Source organism: Protomyctophum bolini, assembly GCF_963924005.1.
Source record: "Protomyctophum bolini genome assembly, chromosome: 5".
NCBI lineage: Eukaryota > Metazoa > Chordata > Actinopteri > Myctophiformes > Myctophidae > Protomyctophum > Protomyctophum bolini.
The window spans coordinates 40,912,652-40,934,851 of NC_137866.1; the positions used below are offsets into that span (position 1 = coordinate 40,912,652).

Genomic DNA, 22,200 nt, shown 5'->3' on the forward strand with positions numbered 1-22,200 from the left:
ATGCTGCGCGTGTGACACCTGATCTGCCGGAGCCAATTGAAAGACGTATATCGGTCCCCCGTCCCTTCCGGTGCGTTCTAACTTTTCGTTGGAATAGATAGATATATAGATATTGGTGTTGTAGTACTCAAGTCCTTGACTTGTCTCGTGTCGTCTCGCCCTTAATTTGACTCGGTCTTGACTCTCTCGGACCAAGGGACTTTAGACTCTTCCCCCACCGAGTCACTCGAGTCACTACAATGCAATGAAATAATTGTATTATACCCATAATATGAGCTTATAGACAGTTACCTTGTTAAGTAACGGAGCACAGCTGATACACCTGCCTCGCAGTGTTTTTTGTACCTATCAAATGAGAAGCCTCGACTCGTTCTCGTCTCCTGTCAGTCTCGGTCTCAACTCGGACCTCCCACACACACTCGGTCTTGACTTGGACTTGCTTTAGGTGGACTCAACTACAACACTAATGTATATTCTCTCTCTCTCTCAGCCATGGAGGAGTTGGACGGGGATGAGGTCAGGGTGTCGTCCAGAGGTCGTCTGGCAGAGCGGGACATAGTTCAGGTAAGCCATCGGCCATGTTGTTCTTGCATCATGGAATTGATAGCATCACTGCTATTTTTGAACATTTGAACACAAGGCTTTTGTAGAATTGGCCTCTGGTCTTAATGGGTTAATTATACTTGATTGAACATAGCTATGAGCCTGATCGACAAGCTCACAAAGCATTAGTGGTTCAGTTCAGTGCATCGGCTGTTGGATACTATCGGCTTAATACTAAGCTAATTGATGCTAATTTATAATTATAATTAACTCTCTTGATTTGGCTGATATCCAAGAGTGCAAACCGTCATAAATACATTTTGCCCATTTGAAAAGCTTGAACAAGGAGTATAGAGACATAGTTAACTGAATACCATACTATGCATTGCGGCTTGTGCATTAAATTACATTTCAGAAGGTTAATATGGGTCATACAGTGTAATGTACAGTCGCTCCACATAATTCTGAGTGACATGACGTGTGTAATACACTGTGCAAGGTTTATTATTGCAGCTTTTTCACGATTAAACTGAAATCGTTCATTGATCAAATTATATGATATGAGTAATATTTAGACTGTCCAGTCTAATTGACTGGACAGTGGACACACTCTCAATAAAATGCTATTTTGCTATTTTAGAAAATATTTATCAGTTAGTGTTTAGAGATTGAATCCATTATATATAGTCACTGCTGCAACGCTAATCTGGTGTGATCGCAACACATAAGTACCGAATGGATATCAGACCGTCAGGATCACAGATCCTCCCACATCCTTTGCCTCCTTTGCTCCAGTTCGTTCCCTTCCGGGACTACATTGACCGCTCTGGGAACCAGGTCCTGAGCATGGCACGGCTGGCCAAGGACGTGCTGGCCGAGATTCCCGAGCAGCTGCTGTCCTTCATGAAGAGCCGGGGGATCGAACCGCGGCCGGCCCTCTCCACCTCCTCACTGCCGGAGCTACATGGGCACATGTGAACGCCCACACACTCCAGTTCCCCTTTCTCTCTCTTCTCATCACTCAGCCCATCCTCACATCATCTTTGCAGGAGAGTAGAGAAAAGTTATTATTTTATGTATCATCGTTACCTGCTTTGACAGCTGATTTTCACCGTCGTTCTCAGCACTCACCCTATGTTACCTTCCACCTCTGAATCTCGACCACACTTCACCTCGCTATGCATTGCAGACGTATGGTTTAGACGTGGTTCTCAACTCTTGCCCTACTGCTAGTTTAGTTATTTACCATCGAGTTTCTGATATTCACCTGGCCTCCCTCGTCTAGATTAGTCCCTGTTAGATGGATGGAATGAAAACAATTGTTCTCTAAATGAAGAGACTATAGGCCCTATCTTGTGCGACGCCTTACCCCTCATGCCTAAACTTTTTAGGCATGTTTTACAAATATGAAAAACAGTGCCAATCAACAGAACATCCTTTGGAATATCTCTATCCATATAAAGTATGTGTTTATGCAGCAAGGCAGCAAGTAGCCAGCTCTCTCAGCTTTTTATGGAAATGGCTGGAATCGGCAGGCTTCACACTGAATGATGCTGGATTCCACCCAGAGACAAAACACAGATACAGAAAACATTTCAGGCGATAAATAAGCAATGCAGTAACATTATCTGGAATTGAGCCTAGTTTGAAAGGTTCAGTATCGCAAATCTGAAGTGTTGTGATGGATGGGATTCATTTTCATTACGTTAAATTCAAGCAACGCTATGAAAATCATGCACCTCATCGGATGTCACATCACATCATCACATGAGGGAAGCGGGCACAGCTTTTTCCCCCCTTCTTTTTTTAAAAATTATTTTTTATCCCACGATTTTGTAACCCATTTTTCAACCCTGTGTCAATTATCTAATGTGATCCTGGGCTCTACACACCCTCCGTCCAACCTAGTCCCCATATATGGGGGACATGGGGAGAGCAACGGACTTGAACTCATGCTTCTTTTTTCCCCCCTTCTATTTATTTTTCAACTGTGTGGCTTCACTCTGGACTTTCACCCAGATGCGGCAGAGGGCACAGGCATGCAATATCACCCAAAGCATGACTAACACACAACCTTCTGCTTCACACCGATAACACTTAACGGACTCCACGGCCTACAAACGAGAGGCAACATCATTCCAGAGAAGAGTAAAGCGGCAGCTCTCATCAGAACCAGGCAGTGGACACATGTCTGTTTGTAGTCAATATTTTGGATCGCTTTCTAATTGTAGTGTCTGACAGGACCCTTTGTATATCCCCCCAAAAATAGCTACTTTTCAGGAAAGAAAGTTGTATTCTAATGGATCCAATGTAGTTCTTATGTTGTCACTGAATACTTTTCGGTTTTCGGTTCACTTTGACTGCCACCTTGGGATCATTGGTGGTAGTTAGCTTCTGGCGAAAGAAAATAGGGAAAATAGCATTAGCTCACGATGTCTATCTTTCTGCCAGAAACGTTAATATTCTAATCGCGATTTAAAAAACAGATCACAAATCAGATCCGAAACTCGGATGGTTTGTCAAAACCATGGACAGCGCTCGTAGTTTCCGAGAAAAAAAGCAAGAAAAGATTTTCAGACTTCAAGGTGGATGTGATACAGTATGTTATTTTATTTCCGCATTCCGCCAAAGGCATTCTGCCAGCAGCAAAAGCAGCGATAGTTTTGAAGAGATGTTGGCTAAGTGGAAGTACTCTAACAAGCCAACTTTCTGCTCTGTAATCCATCTCTGAGTATTAACAATAAATGATAGCAATTGCAAAACCTCCGTACCATTGTGACAAATTCCCAACAGCTGGATGTGGTAAAACCACCGGTTCCGGTCTGCACACTGCTTCATTGGCTCGGGCGGATGGGTTGAGCCGGGCAGATTATTGAGTGAACTTTATTTGGTTGGACTCTGTGTGAAGTATGTAGCCGCCACGAGGGATAAATCACACACACAACGCAGGAGGTAGATGCTTTCACGATATCTGTGTGGAATGTAATGGAGCAGAGAGATAGTATGGATATGATAAAGAACTACACAGGCGTGCTACACAGAGTGTAGGCTGGTCCCCAAGATAAAATATAAAATTGTTCAAAACTAGATTAGTTAAAATAAATATTTTGTTAGGCTACTTTATTTTTATTACATTTGTACATTTACATTTTTGTGTTTATAATGTATGTTCCGAGTGTCAGTTTTACATTTAGTGCAAGGATGAACATCAGACCCAGACCAAAAACAGAAATTTTCTGCAAACCACGGATATGTTGAATCTCGATGTCTTCGGGCAGGCACGCAGTTCTGCTGTGAATCTGGAAATAGTGGTAAACACTACTTTACTACTTTAGGCCGGGGGGGGGGGGGGGGGGGGGGGACAACTCAACAACCCAACAACCCAAGACAACTGGAATAACATTTTTAGACAAAAGAATATAAGCCTGCATTCGGAAAATAAAAAAGGTATATAGTTACTTCCCTCCTGAAAGTGAAACGATCTGAAGCGGACCGATTTCAATACATGTCACAAAAATCTTTTGTTTGTACCCCAAACTATTCAAAATAAGGTCCAAAAACAAAACTTATTTTGTGGTTTGCACAAGTGTACAATGCCAGTGTGTTCTCTGGTGACCACCAGGTCAGCAGGAGTATAAAGCCAAAAAAATAGCCAATCTACAAGCTAAAGAAACTAGTGTATTGTACACTGTGAGCTTGCAGATGCTTTAGTCTGCTATGTGACACAGACGAAACAGTCAGTCCATTTGAGTGCTTCAGTGGACACAATCTCAACAACCTCTGACCCACGACAAATGGGTTGTTAACATGCACTAATCGCTCTGTCTAATTTAGTCATTTATCATTGTCATTATCAACAATGCACACATGTGTGGAGAGACTCGCAGAGCTGTGCAAAACACTATGAATTTTTGTATTATTTCATTTTAGAGCCCTGCCTGCCACAATCAATTACATTAATCCTTACACTATAGGATGAGTGACTGTGCTGGGATTACGGAAGGATATTCATTCAGGGTTTTTTTTAAAGCTGTTAAGACCGTTAAATATTCCAACGTGAATTCCGTACAGAGATAATTAGACAAGTGTTGGCCGATCTTAAGGCGGGGGGCATCATTTTATGTCCAGTACTTCCAGTTCCAGTTCCACACACACACACACACACACACACACACACTGTCGCACTTGCACGCACACATGCACGCACACACGCATGACACACACACGCACGCACACACACACACACACACACACACACACACACACACACACACGCACGCACACACACACACACACACACACACACACACACACACACACACACACACACCTGTCTCCTGCACCCTCCCTCTTCTACCCAGCGTGGGCTTAAGCTGGGTGCAGCCAGAACTCCTGCTGCTAGAGAAATGCCAGCCCACCCCCCCCCACACTCCCGTAGGGAGGAGGAGGAGAGGAGAGAACGATAGGAAGGGAGTGAAAGGAGAAAGTGATGAAGGTGGAGGAGGAAGGATATAAAGTGCAAGTGAAAATGTGAGACGAGGGAACAAAGGAAAAAGGGAAAGAATAGTAAAGCCCAATGAATACTTCGTCAAACGACGGAAACGAGCGCCAGAAATGGTCGATCTACCAGCTTGTGGATCAGCTATTTTCAAGCATAGATGAGATGTAGATACTAAGACCAGTGCGCTGTTCAATGTGTGCTTTGTTTTTGTCATTCAAAGTAGTTCAGAGAACCACTGTGTTCCCTTTATGATAGTTTGACAGATGCACATTTTTATTTTGCTCGAAGAATTGCCGGAAAACGTCCTGAAAGTTGTATAAATGCACATAAGTTCAACAGAAAAGCAATAGTTGTGATTCCTAATGATGTGATCTTTTCTTTCCCTATGCATGCACCCCCACACCCCTTTTCCCCCTGCTGCGACTTGACATTTTATATGCCCCTCCAGCCAGCCACCCAGTGCATTGCACTAAACAGTCCAACTCTGACCCCTAGTGTTTCTGTTGTGAGTAGCAAGGTGTCTCTGTTATGCATGGTTTTTCTCAAGTAGTAGCATTTTACCAGTAAATGTGTTGTGTTCCCCTGTACTGTATATCTTTGTTCCATAAAGCCTAATTTATTCATACCTACAACTCACACTTCATAGCCTCATTTAAGCTCTACTCTTCCGTCTGCTGTAGCCTACTGCACAAATGGTGTGCTAGTTTGGCTATGTAGATGGGCTCGTGTCAGCAAGTAGGCCTACTGTAACACAGAGTGACACCATTGCTCTCAAGCAGAAAGCCGGAATCCATATTTGTTTATTTTTTGGTATAAATTAATGCCCTACTTCATCATACAAGAGTGTTGCACAAAAGTAGTGAAAAAAGCCAATATACATAAGCTCACAACGCCTCACGATGCCAAGTGTTGTGAGCTTGTAGATTGACTATTTTGACTATTTTCATTTATTTATCATTTATTTTTAAAGTAATAATACAAAAGGAACCGTTTTGGACATCCGACAACAACAATATACATTATTTTGCATTCTCACATATGGTATTGTTGACACCATTGACCAGGATGGAGTCAACAGAAATGGACATTGCACCGGGCTGGGCTATAGCGCCTCTGTGGCTCAAGTCTGTTTCTGTCTTATTTTAAAATGCAATGACACTTTGGTAGGTAGGTTTGGGTGGTGTAGGCAGAGCCATAGAGTAAGACATAGTTAGGACAACTCCGTTCACTTCATGGGGCCAGGCTCTAATCAACATAGACTTCTATTGAAAAGGGACAATTACAATGTATAGGCATTTAGCAGACACTTAATCCAGAGCGACAACCGGAAGTTTACGGAAAGCATTGGCGTCTATGGGCTCGCGCGACGTAACCTGGCTGTCCCCCCCCCCCCCCCCCCCCCCACCCAATGTCATAACTGTCTTACTCTATGGCTCTGGGTGTAAGTACCAGGTACCTTGTCATGATAGTCCAATAGAGTGTATGCGCGTGAGTGACATCATCAACATACCCGGAAGATATGCGGGGACGCCCACTGAGTGGCAAAAAATGGCTTCCTGGCCTCGGCAGCCACATCCAAACAGAGAAGTGCTATCTGATTGCACTAAGCAACATTAAATGACGTTAAAATCACTTTGCCACTCACTTTATGCATGCGGATACCCTCTATTGGTCAAGTATGTCCACACCCCTACGTGTTACAGCGACGGCTTGTGGCGCAGAAATAATGCAGTCACGGGATTACAGAGTTACATTCCAAATGCATAATTATAAATTTGGACTTTGCAATTCATACACAGTATAATACAAATGTTGCCTGTTTAATGTACTTCTGTAGGCCTAAATGTTTTGTTGGGGGTGGGGTGTCTGAGGTATATAGCCTACAATAAACGTCTCGTGCACTTCTTAACTCTTGCATGTTGAGGAATAAACTCCTACTGTGTTTTGCTCATATAGCCATACAGTATATCCTCCAATTCATATGAATTCTTGTATGACTGAGTGTATACATTATTAATGGTTTTTAAGTTTGGTAATAAATGGACAGATATTCTGGCTGTGTCCTGCGACGCCTGCAGGAAATTCTGTTGTATGCAAGCTGCTTTTATCTCGACTGATGGACATTCATCATGCATGCATGTGTGCGTTTGTGTGAGGCATTCGTTCAGTTTGACTTCATTTCATCATGTAATTTAACCCATTTTGTATTCACATTGGTGTGGTCCAATGCACACACAGTAGAATACCATCTCTCGTGATTCAAACAATGTCGTGCTTATAAAGGCACAGCAATACAACGTCCTCTGGAGTGTTAATTTCAGTAATTCACCCTGAAAATGTACAAATAGACCTGGTCCATGTTAACACTTCCGGGTTAAAATGAACACCATACAAGCATCCAGCACACAAGGTGTCTCCAGAACACTAAAATTCATTGAACACATGACAATACCATGTATTTTTTACCTTTTGTCTGTCTCTTTCTAAACTAAAGCAATGAGTCACATTCAGTCATTTCATGTAAATGTTTAGCAAGGAGGGCATTATTGTGAATGGACATATTACTGTATAATGTTTGTCATTTGATAGTCATCCAACGTACAATTATAAAGGCATTAACTACATTTTAGTAATGCCTTTTAATTGTACATTTCCAAGTTTACAGTATGTGCGTATGCTTGACAGTTCACTTTTACTATGATGTCTCAATAAGCCTATAGATTGTTCAATTAGACAGACTATTGATTGTTTTGTTTGTTTTTTAATGAATGTATTAGTTCGTCAGTTAGAAGCCCTCTTCTCATTCGAATGAATCACACTGCTGCCATGCTGTCATTTGATTTGGGGTTTTTGTCTTTCACTTAGCTGAGTAGTCAATTTTACTTGATAAACCTTGTATGGTTAAATATTTTGTTGTTGTGATCTTGATATAAACAAAATGTATTTATAACCGTGTTCCTGCAATTCCATTCATCCCTTTCTGACTGACTGACAACGACCTGTAAACACATTAAAGCACTTTAATACATGCTTGAAGCTCACTTATTTTTATTCAGATCTCACTGCTTTACAGCAGTCAGTGGTGGAAAGTAACTATAGGAATATACCGTACTTACAATAGCTGATCTACTACAACAATTTACAATTTAGGCATTTAGCAGACACTCTAATAAAAAGCTCGCATTGTGAGAGCTTGTAAGTGCTACACATTTTGAATTAAATCGTGTAATGGGGCATTCTGAATAACGAGTATACAGCTCCATCTCACTGAATTAGAATATTTTGTAAAAGTTCATTTTCTTCTGTAATAAAATTCAAAAAGTGAAAGTTTTTTCCCCCCAGTATTTAAAACCTTTTTTTGTTTTAATCTCGATTATGGCGTACAGCTCATGAAAATCAAAAAATCCTATCTCAATAGAATATTTTACGAGACCACTCCCACTTCACGCGCGGTCTCTTTAAAGGGCTTTGGTTTCCCCCCCCCCACACACACACACACAGTGGGTCTGGTATATAAGGGAGGCTGGAAATGTTGAGGGGATAATTGCTCAGCTGGCTTGAGACCACACATCGCAACGGACGGGCGTTCTCAACGTTATTTTGTGTTGTAAGTTCGCCGTTTGAACGATTTCGAGGACAAAACTCGGCCACAAACACACTTGGACCACTTTTATCCGTGTCTTTTACTGTCTTAATCGTCTGTCTTTTTTTTAAACGTCGAGTTTTTACGTGGAAAGTTAGTGTTTGTAGTGTGTTCCTGCTTGTAGCAAAAATGGCATCAAACACGAGCATGAAACGAGAGGACAAGCAGCAGGGGAAGAACGTTCAGGTTGTCGTCAGATGCAGGTATTTTACTTTCATTACTATGCTAACGCTTGTGTTTATTGTAATTGTTTACCCCACTGATTTCTGTTGGTTGGTTGTGGGTGGGCGCGTTTTGTGCGGTGCCCCTGTAGACCAGTGGTGGTACTTGCATGTTCTTGAAGCAATGTAGAATTAATATTGCAAGTAAAAGGCAGAAATGCAGGAGTAAAAGTACAAACTTGTATTAAAGTACCCAAAGTAGAAGGCTGTCGAAATACCTCAAAATTGTACTTGAGTAAATGTAATTGGTTAGTCTTTACACCACTGGCGCAAACGCCTCGTCTACATGCAGCTTTGTTGGTCAAGCAATCCCCAAATATGCTTACAAAATAGCGTTGAGCTTGTAGGTTGGCTATTTTCGAAAATGTATGAAAATCTTGACATGCGAGGGACTGATGAGTGTTTAAGCTGCTAAACTACACCTAGCTCTGGTCCATAGCTCCATATGCCGTTACATTTGCAACGGACCCGAGCTAAGCTACACTAAACCACGGAAAGCCCTACTGTCGGATGTATTTCATATGGTTCAGACTCTATAAAATACATCTCCGATAGCCTTGGTCCTGGGCTACAGGGCTAGCAAAATGATTTAGTTTCGTTGAGGGCAATTTGTACTTGCACTTCCACTGTTGTGGTTTGTTTGAGTCCATGGTTTAATTTGTGATTATTACGCCCTCCGGCTGGCCCTGGACGCGACCTTTTAAAATGTCTAATTTGTACTTTTCTGAATCTCAACATCGTATCCAAATTAAACCAAATTCTTTATTTTACTTAAACATCTGATCTTTTTTTGTCAGCCGCGCCGAATCTAACTTTCACATCGGGAACGAGCCCTACGTGTAAATTTCAGCACAGGCTTCGCAAAAACAAAGCAGATTAACGGTTGTCTCAAACTTCTTCTTTTTCTTTTTTTCACCCCAGTGTTTTAACGGGACGGCTCACAATGCGCCGCGATGTATTGTGAGCTTGTAGATTTGATATTTTCAAGAAATGGCCTTAATGTTAGTTTTGTAATCCAAATCCACAAAATGAATAGTAACTACAGCTGTGACTGTCAAATGAGGTAGAGTAAAAGTACAATGTTTGGATCATTGAGATGTATTGGTAATGCTCAAGCAAAGTACAAGTACAGTACTTAAGTAAATGTGTATGTTGTGCCACTAACTTGAGTCACTTATCCTTGTGTTTTCAGGCCCTTCAGTGCAGCAGAGAGCAAGGGCACCCACAATGTAGTCAACTGTGAGCCCAGCAGAAGGGAGGTGATTGTCAAGTCTGGTGGGGTCAATGACAGGGCAACAGCCAGAAAGGCCTACACGTTTGATATGGTGAGCAGGCTTTAAAAAAAAATACATGCACAACTGATTCCACATTTCAAATGTTTGTTCCATTACAACGTTTCCCCTCAATCGTCTCTTAGGTCTTTGGTCCCGCAGCAAAACAGATCGACGTCTACCGGAGCGTAGTGTGCCCGATTCTTGACGAGGTCATCATGGGCTACAATTGCACAGTCTTTGCGTAAGCAAGCATTTGCACTAAACTTGTGTTGTAGCCACTTGAGGATGTGTAGTGGTGCAGCAGTAACCAACAGTTGCTGTCGCCTGCCTAGAATAGGGTTATGGGATTGTGATTATTACGCCCTCCGGCTGGCCCATGGACGCATGTTTAAAATGTCCACTTTTTACCCTTTTCTGAACATCGTATCCAAATTAAACCAAATTCTTTATTTTAGTATTTAATTTAACTAGTTAAATAATTAGTATTTAACTAACTGTTCAAAATGGCACAGTACATGATCCGTGGCTGATGTATATTTGTTGTGATTGGTCAGCTATGGACAGACTGGGACCGGCAAAACCTTCACCATGGAAGGCGAACGAAGCCCAGATCTGCAGGTCACTTGGGAGGAGGTAAGTTTTTCAACTTTTTCACACAACCAAAGTACTGCAGGGCATTGTTCGGGCAGTTACAAGCTGCATAATGAAGTGAACATGGTGATTAAAACAAAATATTCCTTTTGGACTGAGGTTTTGTCTGCTTTCAGTTTTCCATTGATGGATACTAAATCAGTCACACAAATGCATGTGCACAGTGCAATCATGTTCATTTGGGTGCAGTTAAGTTAATATCTGCCAAATGGGCAAAACTCATCGTACTGGTGTTCCACAACCTTGTGTTTGATTTCAGGATCCACTGGCTGGGATAATCCCCAGGACGCTGCATCAGATCTTCGAAAAGCTGTCTGAGAGTGGCTCAGAGTTCTCTGTCAAAGTGTCCCTCCTGGAGATCTATAACGAGGAGCTGTTTGACCTGCTGAGTCCTGGAGATGATGTTGGCGAAAAGCTCAACCTCTTCGATGACCCAGGCAAAAAGGTAACGGTCTCTGAAGTACTGTTTTACTGTGGCTATAGAGTACTAAAGCTGGGTAGTTTGTGTGAAATTCTAGAAGTTCTCCGATCAGGTTTTTCCCCACGATCGACCATCGTGCGTAAGGGGACAATCGGATATTTCCAAAATTATTAAAGGGTCAACATCCTTGCAGCCATGTGCATGCTGTCAGTAAACGATGGGTGATTATTATTATTTTTGTAAGTGACTAATTAGCTGTGTATTTGTCAGCGTGGCGTGGTCGTTAAAGGTCTGGAGGAGATCACAGTCCACAATAAGAATGAAGTTTATTCCATCCTTGAGAGAGGCTCTGCCAAGAGGAAGACTGCTGCCACACTCATGAATGCCTATTCCAGGTATTCAACAGAAAAAATAAATATATATACATTTATGATATACACACTAGTATTAGCAAGCCTCTTCAATTACCTTGTTTGTATTCATGGTAACATTTCTTTTCAAGTCGATCCCACTCGGTGTTCTCAATCACCATTATCATGAAGGAGATCACCCTGGAAGGAGAAGAGTTGGTGAAGATTGGAAAGCTTAACCTGGTAAACTAACACTACTAAAAGTTGTAAAAATGTGTAAATGCCTTGTTGGCTCAGTGAGACCTGCTGAGCTCCAGTGGACCACAACTCAACCTGTCCCCATGTCTTTAGGTTGATCTTGCGGGCAGTGAAAACATCGGCCGCTCGGGGGCACAGGACAAACGTGCCCGTGAAGCAGGCAACATAAACCAGTCTCTGCTGACGCTCGGCAGAGTGATCACGGCCTTGGTGGAGAAGAGACCTCACGTCCCTTATAGGTAAACTGTGGTTGTGTTGTACGGCAGTGGTTCTTTAGGTGCGCAGCAAAAACAAAACGTTGTACGTTAAGTAAAGCTTGTGGGGAGACTTCTCCCTTCTGCCCATGACTGACGATTCTGTGATCTCGTGAGACCAGCCGTTGAACGTTAAATGGCTCAGTCTTGCGAGAGCTCTCACAGCATTTAAAAAAAAAAATTCGAACCTTTGTCTATTCATTTTTTTATATTTGAATATTCCTTCAAATATGGAATATTCGTTTGCAGCACTAGTAAATGGTACTACCAAGGTAATCTCCTGACATGATCTTAATGTTCTACAGGGAGTCGAAGTTGACGAGGATCCTTCAAGACTCTCTTGGGGGACGGACCAAGACGTCGATCATCGCCACGGTGTCTCCATCTTCCTGCAACTTGGAGGTGTGTTCATCAGAATTTATTTTTGTACACCATTTCCCGATTTGTGTGATTTGGTCAAAAATTATATAGCAAGTGGCGACGCATGTCTGACAAACTCATTGTCCGGCGCGACGGGTGATTTCAGTATGTCAGACCTGTGGTGTGTCGGATCTGTGTGTGTCCCAATATAAGATTTACAGTTAATTTAGCCCATTTAGACTTAATACTGATTGTATAAACTCCTAAAACCTGACCTAAATATTCAAATTATGTGCTTACATGTATAGCAAACTAATGAGACACAGAGGTAGCTACTGGATTGAAAGGTTGATGCCTTTCAAAAGTTTCACTCCTTTTATGGGTTAGACTATGTTGACGTTGGTGCTGCGTTGTCTGTGCTGTGTAGGAGACATTGAGCACCTTGGAGTACGCCAGCAGAGCCAAGAACATCATGAATAAGCCAGAGATTAACCAGAAGATGACCAAGTCAACGCTCATAAAGGTACATGGAGAAACAAGTCACGTTAGGAATTTTGCCTTGGGACAACAGTTTTTTTTCAACCAAGGTTCATGTTTTTTTTATTAGAGCAAGTAAAAGATGAGTCTTCATTTCTTTTTTGAGATTAATTTATTTACTAGACCTCATAAATTTACATCTGGCCACAAGATCACGGGTTCTAGTGATCTACTGAATGTGAAGGGCGACGTGTCAAACTGACATTGAGCTTATTTGACACACCGTATCATTCCCCCCCCCCCCCCCCCAGTACTCTACCTTCACATTCAGTAGATCCTGTGATCTTTTGTGGGCAGATGTAATTTCCTGGAGTCTAGTAGGACTGGTAAAAAAAGAATCGCTATAATTTGTAAAATGTTCAAATGCCCCCGCCCCCTGTAAAAAATTGCTAAAATCGCTAAAACGAAAGAAGCAAATGAACAAATTAACTTACACTCATCTTTTACTTTCTCTAATAAGAACCTAAAACATGACCCTTGGTTGAAAAAAACAAAGTTGTTACCCTGCCGTGATGTAACTCCAAATGTGGACAAGAAAAATGCTCCAATGATTCAAAATATGCTCCTCATATGCTGAAACGGCTCTCAAAATCACACTTTTAGTAAATCAACAAACACAAAGTTGATTCAGACAACATGGTAAAAAACAGGAAGTTAACATTTTTATGAAAATGTTTTGATGTTCCAGATCCAGTCTGGGTTTTAATAAAAAAAGGCAAAATCAACAGTTATACATTTTCTTTTGGTGATCTATAATTGTCTGCATAAACTTGTTTGGTATGTACTAAAAGAGTGACTTTGAGAGCTGTTTCAGCATGCAATGTAAGTCAATGAGGAGCATATTTTAAATTATCAACTTCTAATCACTGGAGCAATTTTGACTTGTCCACATTGGAGTTTCATCATGGCTAGGTAACTACACAACCCAAACTTCTACCAACGTTGTCTTACCTTTAAAACTATACACTGTAGTAGACTGTACAGATTCACCATCTGTTTTTGACAAACGCACAAAGCTGAATGTCAGTCATCTTATATGTGGACTCCATTCTTGCCCCCACTCAAGGAATACACCGAGGAAATTGAGCGCTTGAAGCGTGACCTGACTGCCGCTCGAGACAAGAATGGGGTGTACTTGTCCACTGAGAACTACAGGTATGGCACTGGGGGAATACAACATTGGATGCCTATCCAAACGTGTGAAAAATATTTAATGCAACTTCTGCCCTTTTCACCATTCCTGATGACTTTGTAGCTCAATTTACACCCCCCCCCCCCCCATTTCATATTTTTACTCCTTGTGTTACAGCCACATGACAGAGCAGATCACCTCCCAGGACGGGACTATAGCTGTATATTTGGAAAAGATCTCTGCTGCAGAGGAGGAGCTGAAGAAGGTATGTTACAGTTTTGCACCACAAGTTGATTAACTAGGAATCTTAACGCAACATATTACTTGCCCAACTACTGTAATCAGCTGGCATTTGTAAGTGCATATTCAAACTTTTATACACACCAGACTTGAATTCACAGTTGGTCTCATCTCCAAGTCAATAATTTGATGACTGGGTCAATGTGAGTCTAATCTCCAACCCCATACCATCAAATTATTTGCTTTCAGTGAAAACAAAACAATGAATACAAGGCTTTTTGACATGTGTATTTATTTGGACAGAATCTATATTGATCTACTCCTGTCTTTTCTCATTTAATTGCCCAGACCATGAACGTTCTCCTTGTGTCAATGCTATAGCCACTCATTGGGTCCATTTCCTCTCCCCAGGTGATGGAGCTCTTCACCGACAGCCAGAGCCAACTGGAGCAGCGCACTGTCCAGCTGGAAGAGCGAGACCACAGGTTCATTACAACTATTTACTACACATGTGCACCACCTTAGTTCAAAAAGAAGCTGACCAGAGTGGTGGTGGGAGGGATGCAGTTCTTGAAAGTAATAAGTGTCCTGGTTTTCTGTTTACAGGCTAGATGAGACCACAAAGGCCCTCGAGGAAACCGCACAACACCTAACAGAGGAGCAGTTCATCAGCTCTGACCTAACCTTCACCCAGGAGAAGCTGTATAGCACTGCTGACCAGGTGAGGATTAAAACAAAATAATATATTGTTGCTGTTGGGCAGAACCCCATGGGTTGTCGGGTTAATTGCACCCTGCCCTGTGAGGAAGCTGAACTAGTCTCATCACTACCTTAATCTGATGGGTTGTCTTATCTCCAGCTGCTGAATACAGCCCACATCAGCACCAGCCATGTGTCTGGTCTCCATGACAAGCTGGACAGGAAGAACAAGGTGCTATTCAATTCTTTGCTTTCACACGTTCTGTTACTTCATATCGTTGCTGTAGGACCAAACATTTATTCTATATTTTGTAAAATAATGGCTATACACAAGTGACAAAATTAGCCAGTATCGTATATTAGCGGTGGCCTGGATAATTAAGATTTCGCTGGGTTTTATAAATCAAATAAAAGTAAACAAGCTTGTGATTAAGAACTACATTGGTAAATGCGCTTATTTTGTCCATTTCCTGAACACACAAGGTGACTGACGATATATACATGTTCTGTGGATGGAACGTCAAGCATGCATTTAAGTCAAGAAAGTGTAACTGATTTCATTGGGTTGCTAAGGTAAGGCAGTCCAGTAACGTTCTGCTTTTTAAACTCCAGGTGGACCAACAGAACACTACTGTCCACCAAAGTTTCAGCCAGAGGATGGACCATGTGCTCAGTGACATGGAGGGCAGTGTCTGCCAGCAGGCATCCAAGCACCGCAGCACGCTGGCCAGCTACACCTCTTCCATGGGTGAGTTTAAAGCGGTGGAATAATGTTTTACTTCTGCAATATTTTAGCAATGCTCCCTCTGTTAAAAGTATAGCCGAAAACAATGTACTTGAGTAAAGGTATTGGCATCCAAGTGTACTAAAAGTACTCATTGTGCAGAATATCCAAGGCCTGTGATTTCTTCACTTGGTTAGCACTATGTAGATGGCAGGAACACATAATTGTACATGCTGTAATTTAGGAAGCTGCTATTGTGCATGGGGGCTGCTTCCCCCACTGACTCACAAATCGCACTTTAGGACCTGGCCAGTCATGAGGTTTTATTTAGCTTTAACCCATCATCCCTCCATAGACGCAGTGCTGTCGTTGAACGAGGAGGCGATGCGTACCGCTGTGGCCACCATGGAGTCCTTCATGGGAGGAGTCACACAGCTGGTGGCCCAGGGTGTGGCTGGTTTCCAGGACAAAGTCCACCAGCAGGAGGCGCTGTGTCTGCAGAACAGAGAAGGCCTGCTGGAGCTGCAGGTGAGGACCTTAATCGTCGCCATTAATCACCATTTTGACAGAAGGCAGCTCATAAACACGTCGTGATGCGTTTGTGACCATGTAGAATGTAGATGGTCTAGTGTAATTTCTTGGAAGTTGGTCTTCATATCTGCTGTGTGTATTAGGAGGAGTTCAAGCAGGACCTTCAGGAGGCTCTTGCCGGCTCCCTTCTTCCTAGTGTGGCAGCCATCAGAATGCTGAATGAGGCCATGAGGAAGACCGTGGAAGACCACAGAGCCCAGGCTGACAAGGTCCGTATGATGCAATTACATTTACCAATGTGTCAGTGGTTCTTAAACTTCATGTCAAGCACCCCCAAATTGAAGAATGTATTTTGCTATGGACTTTTTTTGTCTTTTAGGGATCACCATACAGGATTGGTCTTAACAATTCTGATGCCCAGGACGTGTCCACATTTTATCAAATAAAACCGCGGGGTGTGTGGCGATGTCTTAAGGTCTTTTTTTTAATCAATAAAATGGGAACACTAAAATATATCTTTTTTTAGGGGGTAAACTGCAGCCGCTTGCTCCCGACCTGTTTCGCTTGCCTGAGCGCACAATTTACTTTATGGAATCTACGCTGCCTCTGTGCAGATTGATTCAAACGCTTATGACCAGACTAATTTCTGACTGCATCATGCACCACCTCACAATGTTAACGAGTCTAAAGAGTTCACTTACTGGCGCATTGTAGTAATGGAATGGATTTAGCTTCATGTATTTTCTTTTTGCCTAGAGGGAAGGCAGCCGTTATCCCAATAAAATATTATCTGCTTGGCACTGTAGCGCCTTTATTCTAAAAGATTCGGCAGCACCATAATAGTTACATTAAAGTAGTGGATTTTGAGAACATTCAATTGGTCCATCGCATTTTAATTGGCCATACAACAGCTAAATCATTTGGCTGACTGTAGAACCCCACTCCTCTGGGTCCCCAAACCCTACTTTGAGAACCACTGAGCTATTATATTTACTAAATGCACAGTGATTACTGCACTCACTTGATGTCTGGCTTTACTCCCTGTCATCCAATCAGGTGGAGGCAATGAAGGAGGTCAATATGTTTCTGACCAGTCATGTTCAGGCACTGGCTGAGCTGAGGACATCCTCCCTGGATGCTCTCTGTTCATTGGAGGCCGAACATGACAGTCTGTCTCAACGGATCCAACAAGAGTCAGAAACCCAACAGCAGGTATGCCACACACATTTTCTAATGCCCCCTTTTTTTTAACCTAACTCATTTTCTATGAATGCCTTTTTGAGCCTTTTTTACTCTAAAGGCGCCCAACACCGGTCTACAGCCAAGTTAAATCGGGCATTACTCAAACCCCAACCCCTAAACTTAACCTCTACATAACTCCAAACTGAATATTTTCCTAATCGTAAGCCTAACCGATATGCAAGTTATGGGACTAGTTATCGGGAAAGAAACTGGTATTGGTATCTATTTGTAAATGAAGCCCTTGTTCTGCTACCAACAGGAGATGGATCAAATGATCCACTGTCTCCAAAGCCAGCTCAGCCTGATGGCTATTAACAACAAGACCCGCTTTGGGGGTCTGGCTACAGCCAGCAGAGCTCTACAGACACCTGTGCTAAGCATGAAGGAAGCAATTTCAACGTGAGTAGACCACTACCTTCACTCCAACCATACAATCGCACTACACAGGGTTTCCACGGTCATGAAATTCCTGGAAATATATTGAAATGAGCAACCTTTTCCCTTTTTTTTTCCAAAAGATGTACAAAATGATTATTCAACAAATGATAATCACAACTTTTCATCTATTACAGCAATTTCATCTAGTTTAAATATTTCCATAAATTAATTTAAAAAAAACTCAAGGCAGATCTAAAAGCTCACATGCTTCGTTTGTGAGCCTGTTGATGGCCATTTTCACTCTTTGGTCCCGGGAAGACTTCTTGAGTCTTGTCTTGAGCTGTAAATGTTTGGCAACCACTGGATGCCATGCTTATTATCAATCCAAACGCAATCGACCCTCTCTGTCCAGATGTTGCAGTGAAGCGGAGAAGAGCGTAGCGGTCCAGGCAGACGACCTGTCCTCCACCGTCTCCTCCCTGGCCAACGCTATCCGCTGCACTGCCCAGGTGTCTGACGAGGCCCTGGAGGAGAGTACCGGCTACTGCTCACTCCTGCACCGCTCCCTCACTGGTAGGACTTTTGACTGGTGTGCTCATCGTAACCATTTATAGTTTTTATACCTCAGTCCGATAAAAAAATTAACTCCTAAATCCTACATATGCTTTCTGGAAATAACTAAATGTATGTTTCTATATATCTGCCGGGTGGAAACCTCATGTCCTGTTATAGATTCAGAAAAGTAGCTGACATACAAGTTCAAACAGTTTTTGATGCTTTGCTTGTGTGATGCTGTAGTATGATCAAGTAGGGCAGTATGTGAACAATTTAGAATACTAAATTCAGTGGGAATTAAGTTGCCAATTTCATCTTGAAAGGGGAGAGACTTATCAGTTTCAATTTAATGGCGTTTATTTTCCCTAGAGTTATCTGATTGGATAAAATTCATATCCTGACCTAAACATACATTTTCTCTTTAAAGTGCCAGAGATAGACTCACTATAGCAATGAATAGAGCTATAGGCTATATGACACATAACAAAAAGACGGAATGGCTTTACTTTACTTCATTCTAGTGTTTGTTCACTTCTGTCGTGCCTGTGCACCCCAACAGGTCTCGGAGAACGCAACGGCAATCACTGCTCCAGAGCTCAGGAGAGGGTCCAAAACCAAGCCCAAGAACAGATGGCCCTCCTTGGGCAGAACTCTGCTGCCAATCTGGCACTCCAAGAGGTAAAATGACAAAGCAGATGAGACATGTGGTTTGGCCCTGCGACACGTCGTCTGTAACCTGTAATGATCTCTTGATCACAGGTTGACATGCAAGTGGGGGGGGATGACATAACAGAACATTTTTAATATCGGTCGATACAGAGTACCCTTCCTGTACCAGTGTATAAACTAATCTAGGACAGTGGTTCTCAAGGTGGGGTTTCCAAATGGACCCTTGCAGGTCTAACCCTGAGTGTACAAGGCAAATGGACCCTTACCATTTCACTCACTGACTTCTGGGTCCTTGAAGTTAGGTTTGATAACCACTGATCTAGGGGGGGAATGGTCTCCTGCCCTTTGAATTCTCAAAGCTTACTGCGCTTTCAGAAATTCCATAAAATCAAAACTTCAATTTCTTCAACTGGTTCTGGTTGCCTATATGTAGACTGACGCCTTAACATTTGTATGGTTTCTTTCAGCGTGTGGAGAGCCATTCCAACACATTGCTCCCAGACACCAGGGCCCAGCTGACGGGGCAGCAGGAGAAGGTGACCCAGACGGTGCGTTCACTCCAGACACGGGTCTCCCAGGACCAGGCTGTGTTTGACCAGCAGCACGCTGACCTCCAGAGCCACGTGGAGAGCGCCCAAGAGCTGCTCCACCACTTCCACCAGGAGCTGCGACAGGACGTCCCTACTGGTAAGAACCAACAAAGACATGTTGACAAGCCCACATTGCAGGTTTGACTGCAGTATTCATATTATTAGTACATTGCTATGTTTCAAATTGGCAAATGTACATGCTTGCAGCACAAAGTGATGCACAGTAAGCTTGTACTGTATCTGCTTTTTTTCTTTTCTTTTAATGGCAAAAAAATTACACTGATGCTTTCCCTGTTTTTAATGGGGCAAAAATACATTTCACAAAACGTGATGGCCCTTTACTGACGGATCCCCCAAAACCTCTGTGGTCCTCCAGGTATGACTCCTCAGCGAAGGGAGTTTGAGTACCCCAGGGAGCTTGTCAAGTCTCGCAGGCGCTCTGAGCTACTGGAGAGCCTGCATCTCCAACAGGAGGAACTGCAGGCCACCATTGAACTGCAGGCCGCGACTGACGCACTGGAGGTAGAACGAGAGCTGGAGGCTGAACAACACAGAGTAGAGCAGGTAAACGCTTCAACCCATTAAGACCTGAGGCCAACTGACTGCCCTACAAAGCCAAAATGCAGTAACGTCCTCTTTGGACACGCAGGCTAATTTGACCTACCTGGCAGTCACTGCACTCTGGCTATGTAGGGCAGAACAGTTTTCTTTAAAATGTATGTTATGTCAGTGGTTGTGTTTTTGGCTAAGGACCCCATCTCAAAATCATCATCCAGTGTCTCTGAGCTCTAGATCGCCCATTACTTCCTACAATTGGCAGTTACCGGGTTTTTCATTTGTCATTTTGGTCATCTACCACGATAGTTTTCAGTAACTTCAAATTCCATGTTGGCCATCTTGGACTCACAAACATCTACTGTTGACTGATGGGGGGAGGGGGCTAAGTTTCAGAGAAACTTAGTGTTTTATTGTGTGCATATATATGAACTTCTGAAATGGAATAGTCCTTGGCTTCTAGGTAGCATTCTAATGATCGAATGTGGTGTCTAGGATTTGCTTGAAGTCTCGGCGGAATCGTTCGAGAACGATGAGAACTTGGTCTGCAGCAACGACAACCGTGGACCCTTCTTCAAGGTGGGTAGTACCAACCGTTAAGATTATTCTGTGCAGTGGTTGTCGAACATTTTAATCTCAACCTGAGACCCTCTTGGGTCCAGGCCATGGACCCTTCCTGATTTCAAATGGACCATGAGGGCATATTCATACTACAGTTTTAGGTGATGCGGTGAGCTGAAACGGTGGTGGGTAAAAGCAGGCGTGTTTGGATGAGTGGTGAAGCACTTGCCACCACAGCTTTGTTCTAGTATTTGGTGGTCACCTTATCAGCTAAAACTGTAGTCTGAATATACCTTAGGGGCTCTATTTTCGTCACCGCTAAACCCCTTATCTCTACATTTCTTTGCCCTTTTTTTTTTTTACTATTTTGCAAAACATTTTTCAATGCTCAACTAGCCAATCTACATTGTGAGCTTGTAGGGCCATTTTAACTATTCAAATTTGTTTTGCAAAATGGTAAAAGGCAAAGGTTTATGGATAAGGGGTTTAGCGGTGACAAATGGAGCCCCAAGTCTCTAACTGAGTGTACAAATGGAACCAAATCTTGTACACGTTTTGTGGGGGTCCTTGAAATTGAAGTTTGAGAAACTACCATCAAAAGTTGTCTTTAGAGGTTGTGGGTATTTGTAAATGTTATCCTGATTAACCTCAGGATGACTGCATTCAATGCTGAATTTATAGCTTCATTTCAGTAATCTCCCCCTTTTCCTTTCAGGCATCCCAGCAACGGAAGAAGAAGAGAGTCCCTGCTAAGACTGAAACGCTAACTCCGAGGTCCAAATTGCCGCTACGTCATCAGAATTAAAGCATTTGGCTTTTTCCATTTTTCATGTTCCGTGTTAACTGTTTTAATGCATTATTTTAATTTCTAGCATTTTAGTGTTTTTTGTTTGATTCAAATAATAAAACGTTTTCATACATCCTTTTTGTAGCTTATTTGAGCTCAAATCACAATCAAACCAAATTCTCAGCCACTAGCCCACTACTGTTGATCCGTTGGTCTTTACCAAACTCTTGTTCACAAATCATACCTTGCACAGATCCTGCTCAGAAAATTCCATTGTCATGGATAAGTTTTATATTTCAAAATGTGAAACTTTCATGTATCTAGTTCTAGATTCATTGCACAATTCTCATTGGTCGGGCCAGTTTACTGGTCAGTCGAGCACAATACCATTGTAGTTTTGCCACTGGGCAGGTGGCAAGTGCTGCTTGATCATACTAGGTGCCAAAAGTCATTCAACAAGCTCAAAATGTGTCACAACACTGAGCTTGTAGATCTTCCCCTTAAGTACATTCTGCTCACTTTAG

At 42.5% G+C, this 22,200-nt stretch overlaps 2 protein-coding genes across 3 annotated transcripts in view; both read left to right on the forward strand.

Moving 5' to 3' along the window:
* The window catches only part of LOC308315320 (copine-9-like), a gene marked incomplete at both ends in the record, with an annotated part of 80,010 nt that extends 78,489 nt beyond the window's left edge, over window positions 1–1,521 (forward strand). For both annotated transcript variants that reach the window (XM_080763253.1, XM_080763252.1), the window contains 2 exons: window positions 491–564; window positions 1,339–1,521. In XM_080763253.1, coding sequence (XP_080619379.1) covers window positions 491–564; window positions 1,339–1,521 — 257 coding nt within the window. The remainder of the gene's footprint in view (window positions 1–490; window positions 565–1,338) is intronic.
* A 7,035-nt stretch (window positions 1,522–8,556) lies between these two features.
* Window positions 8,557–21,812, forward strand: LOC308315702 (kinesin-like protein KIF11). The gene is made up of 26 exons (XM_080763817.1): window positions 8,557–8,890; window positions 10,101–10,233; window positions 10,326–10,423; window positions 10,737–10,815; window positions 11,093–11,278; window positions 11,525–11,649; window positions 11,757–11,847; window positions 11,956–12,101; window positions 12,422–12,518; window positions 12,904–12,999; window positions 14,080–14,168; window positions 14,323–14,410; window positions 14,797–14,870; window positions 14,992–15,106; window positions 15,245–15,316; window positions 15,697–15,832; window positions 16,164–16,336; window positions 16,483–16,608; window positions 17,396–17,551; window positions 17,841–17,980; window positions 18,372–18,532; window positions 19,074–19,192; window positions 19,651–19,870; window positions 20,150–20,337; window positions 20,824–20,907; window positions 21,605–21,812. Exons 1-26 carry the CDS (start codon window positions 8,817–8,819, stop codon window positions 21,692–21,694), a joined length of 3,156 nt encoding a protein of 1,051 aa, XP_080619943.1. The 5' UTR covers window positions 8,557–8,816; the 3' UTR covers window positions 21,695–21,812.
* The last annotated feature ends 388 nt before the right edge of the window (window positions 21,813–22,200 follow it).

Bases quoted from the DNA above. Each gene is read 5' to 3' on its own strand.
- LOC308315702 (XM_080763817.1), top strand. From the start codon at position 8,817: ATGGCATCAAACACGAGCATGAAACGAGAGGACAAGCAGCAGGGGAAG. The intron at 14,169-14,322 runs GTATGGCACTGG...CTTGTGTTACAG, and splicing joins TTGTCCACTGAGAACTACAG to CCACATGACAGAGCAGATCA. The intron at 15,107-15,244 runs GTGAGGATTAAA...TCTTATCTCCAG, and splicing joins TGTATAGCACTGCTGACCAG to CTGCTGAATACAGCCCACAT.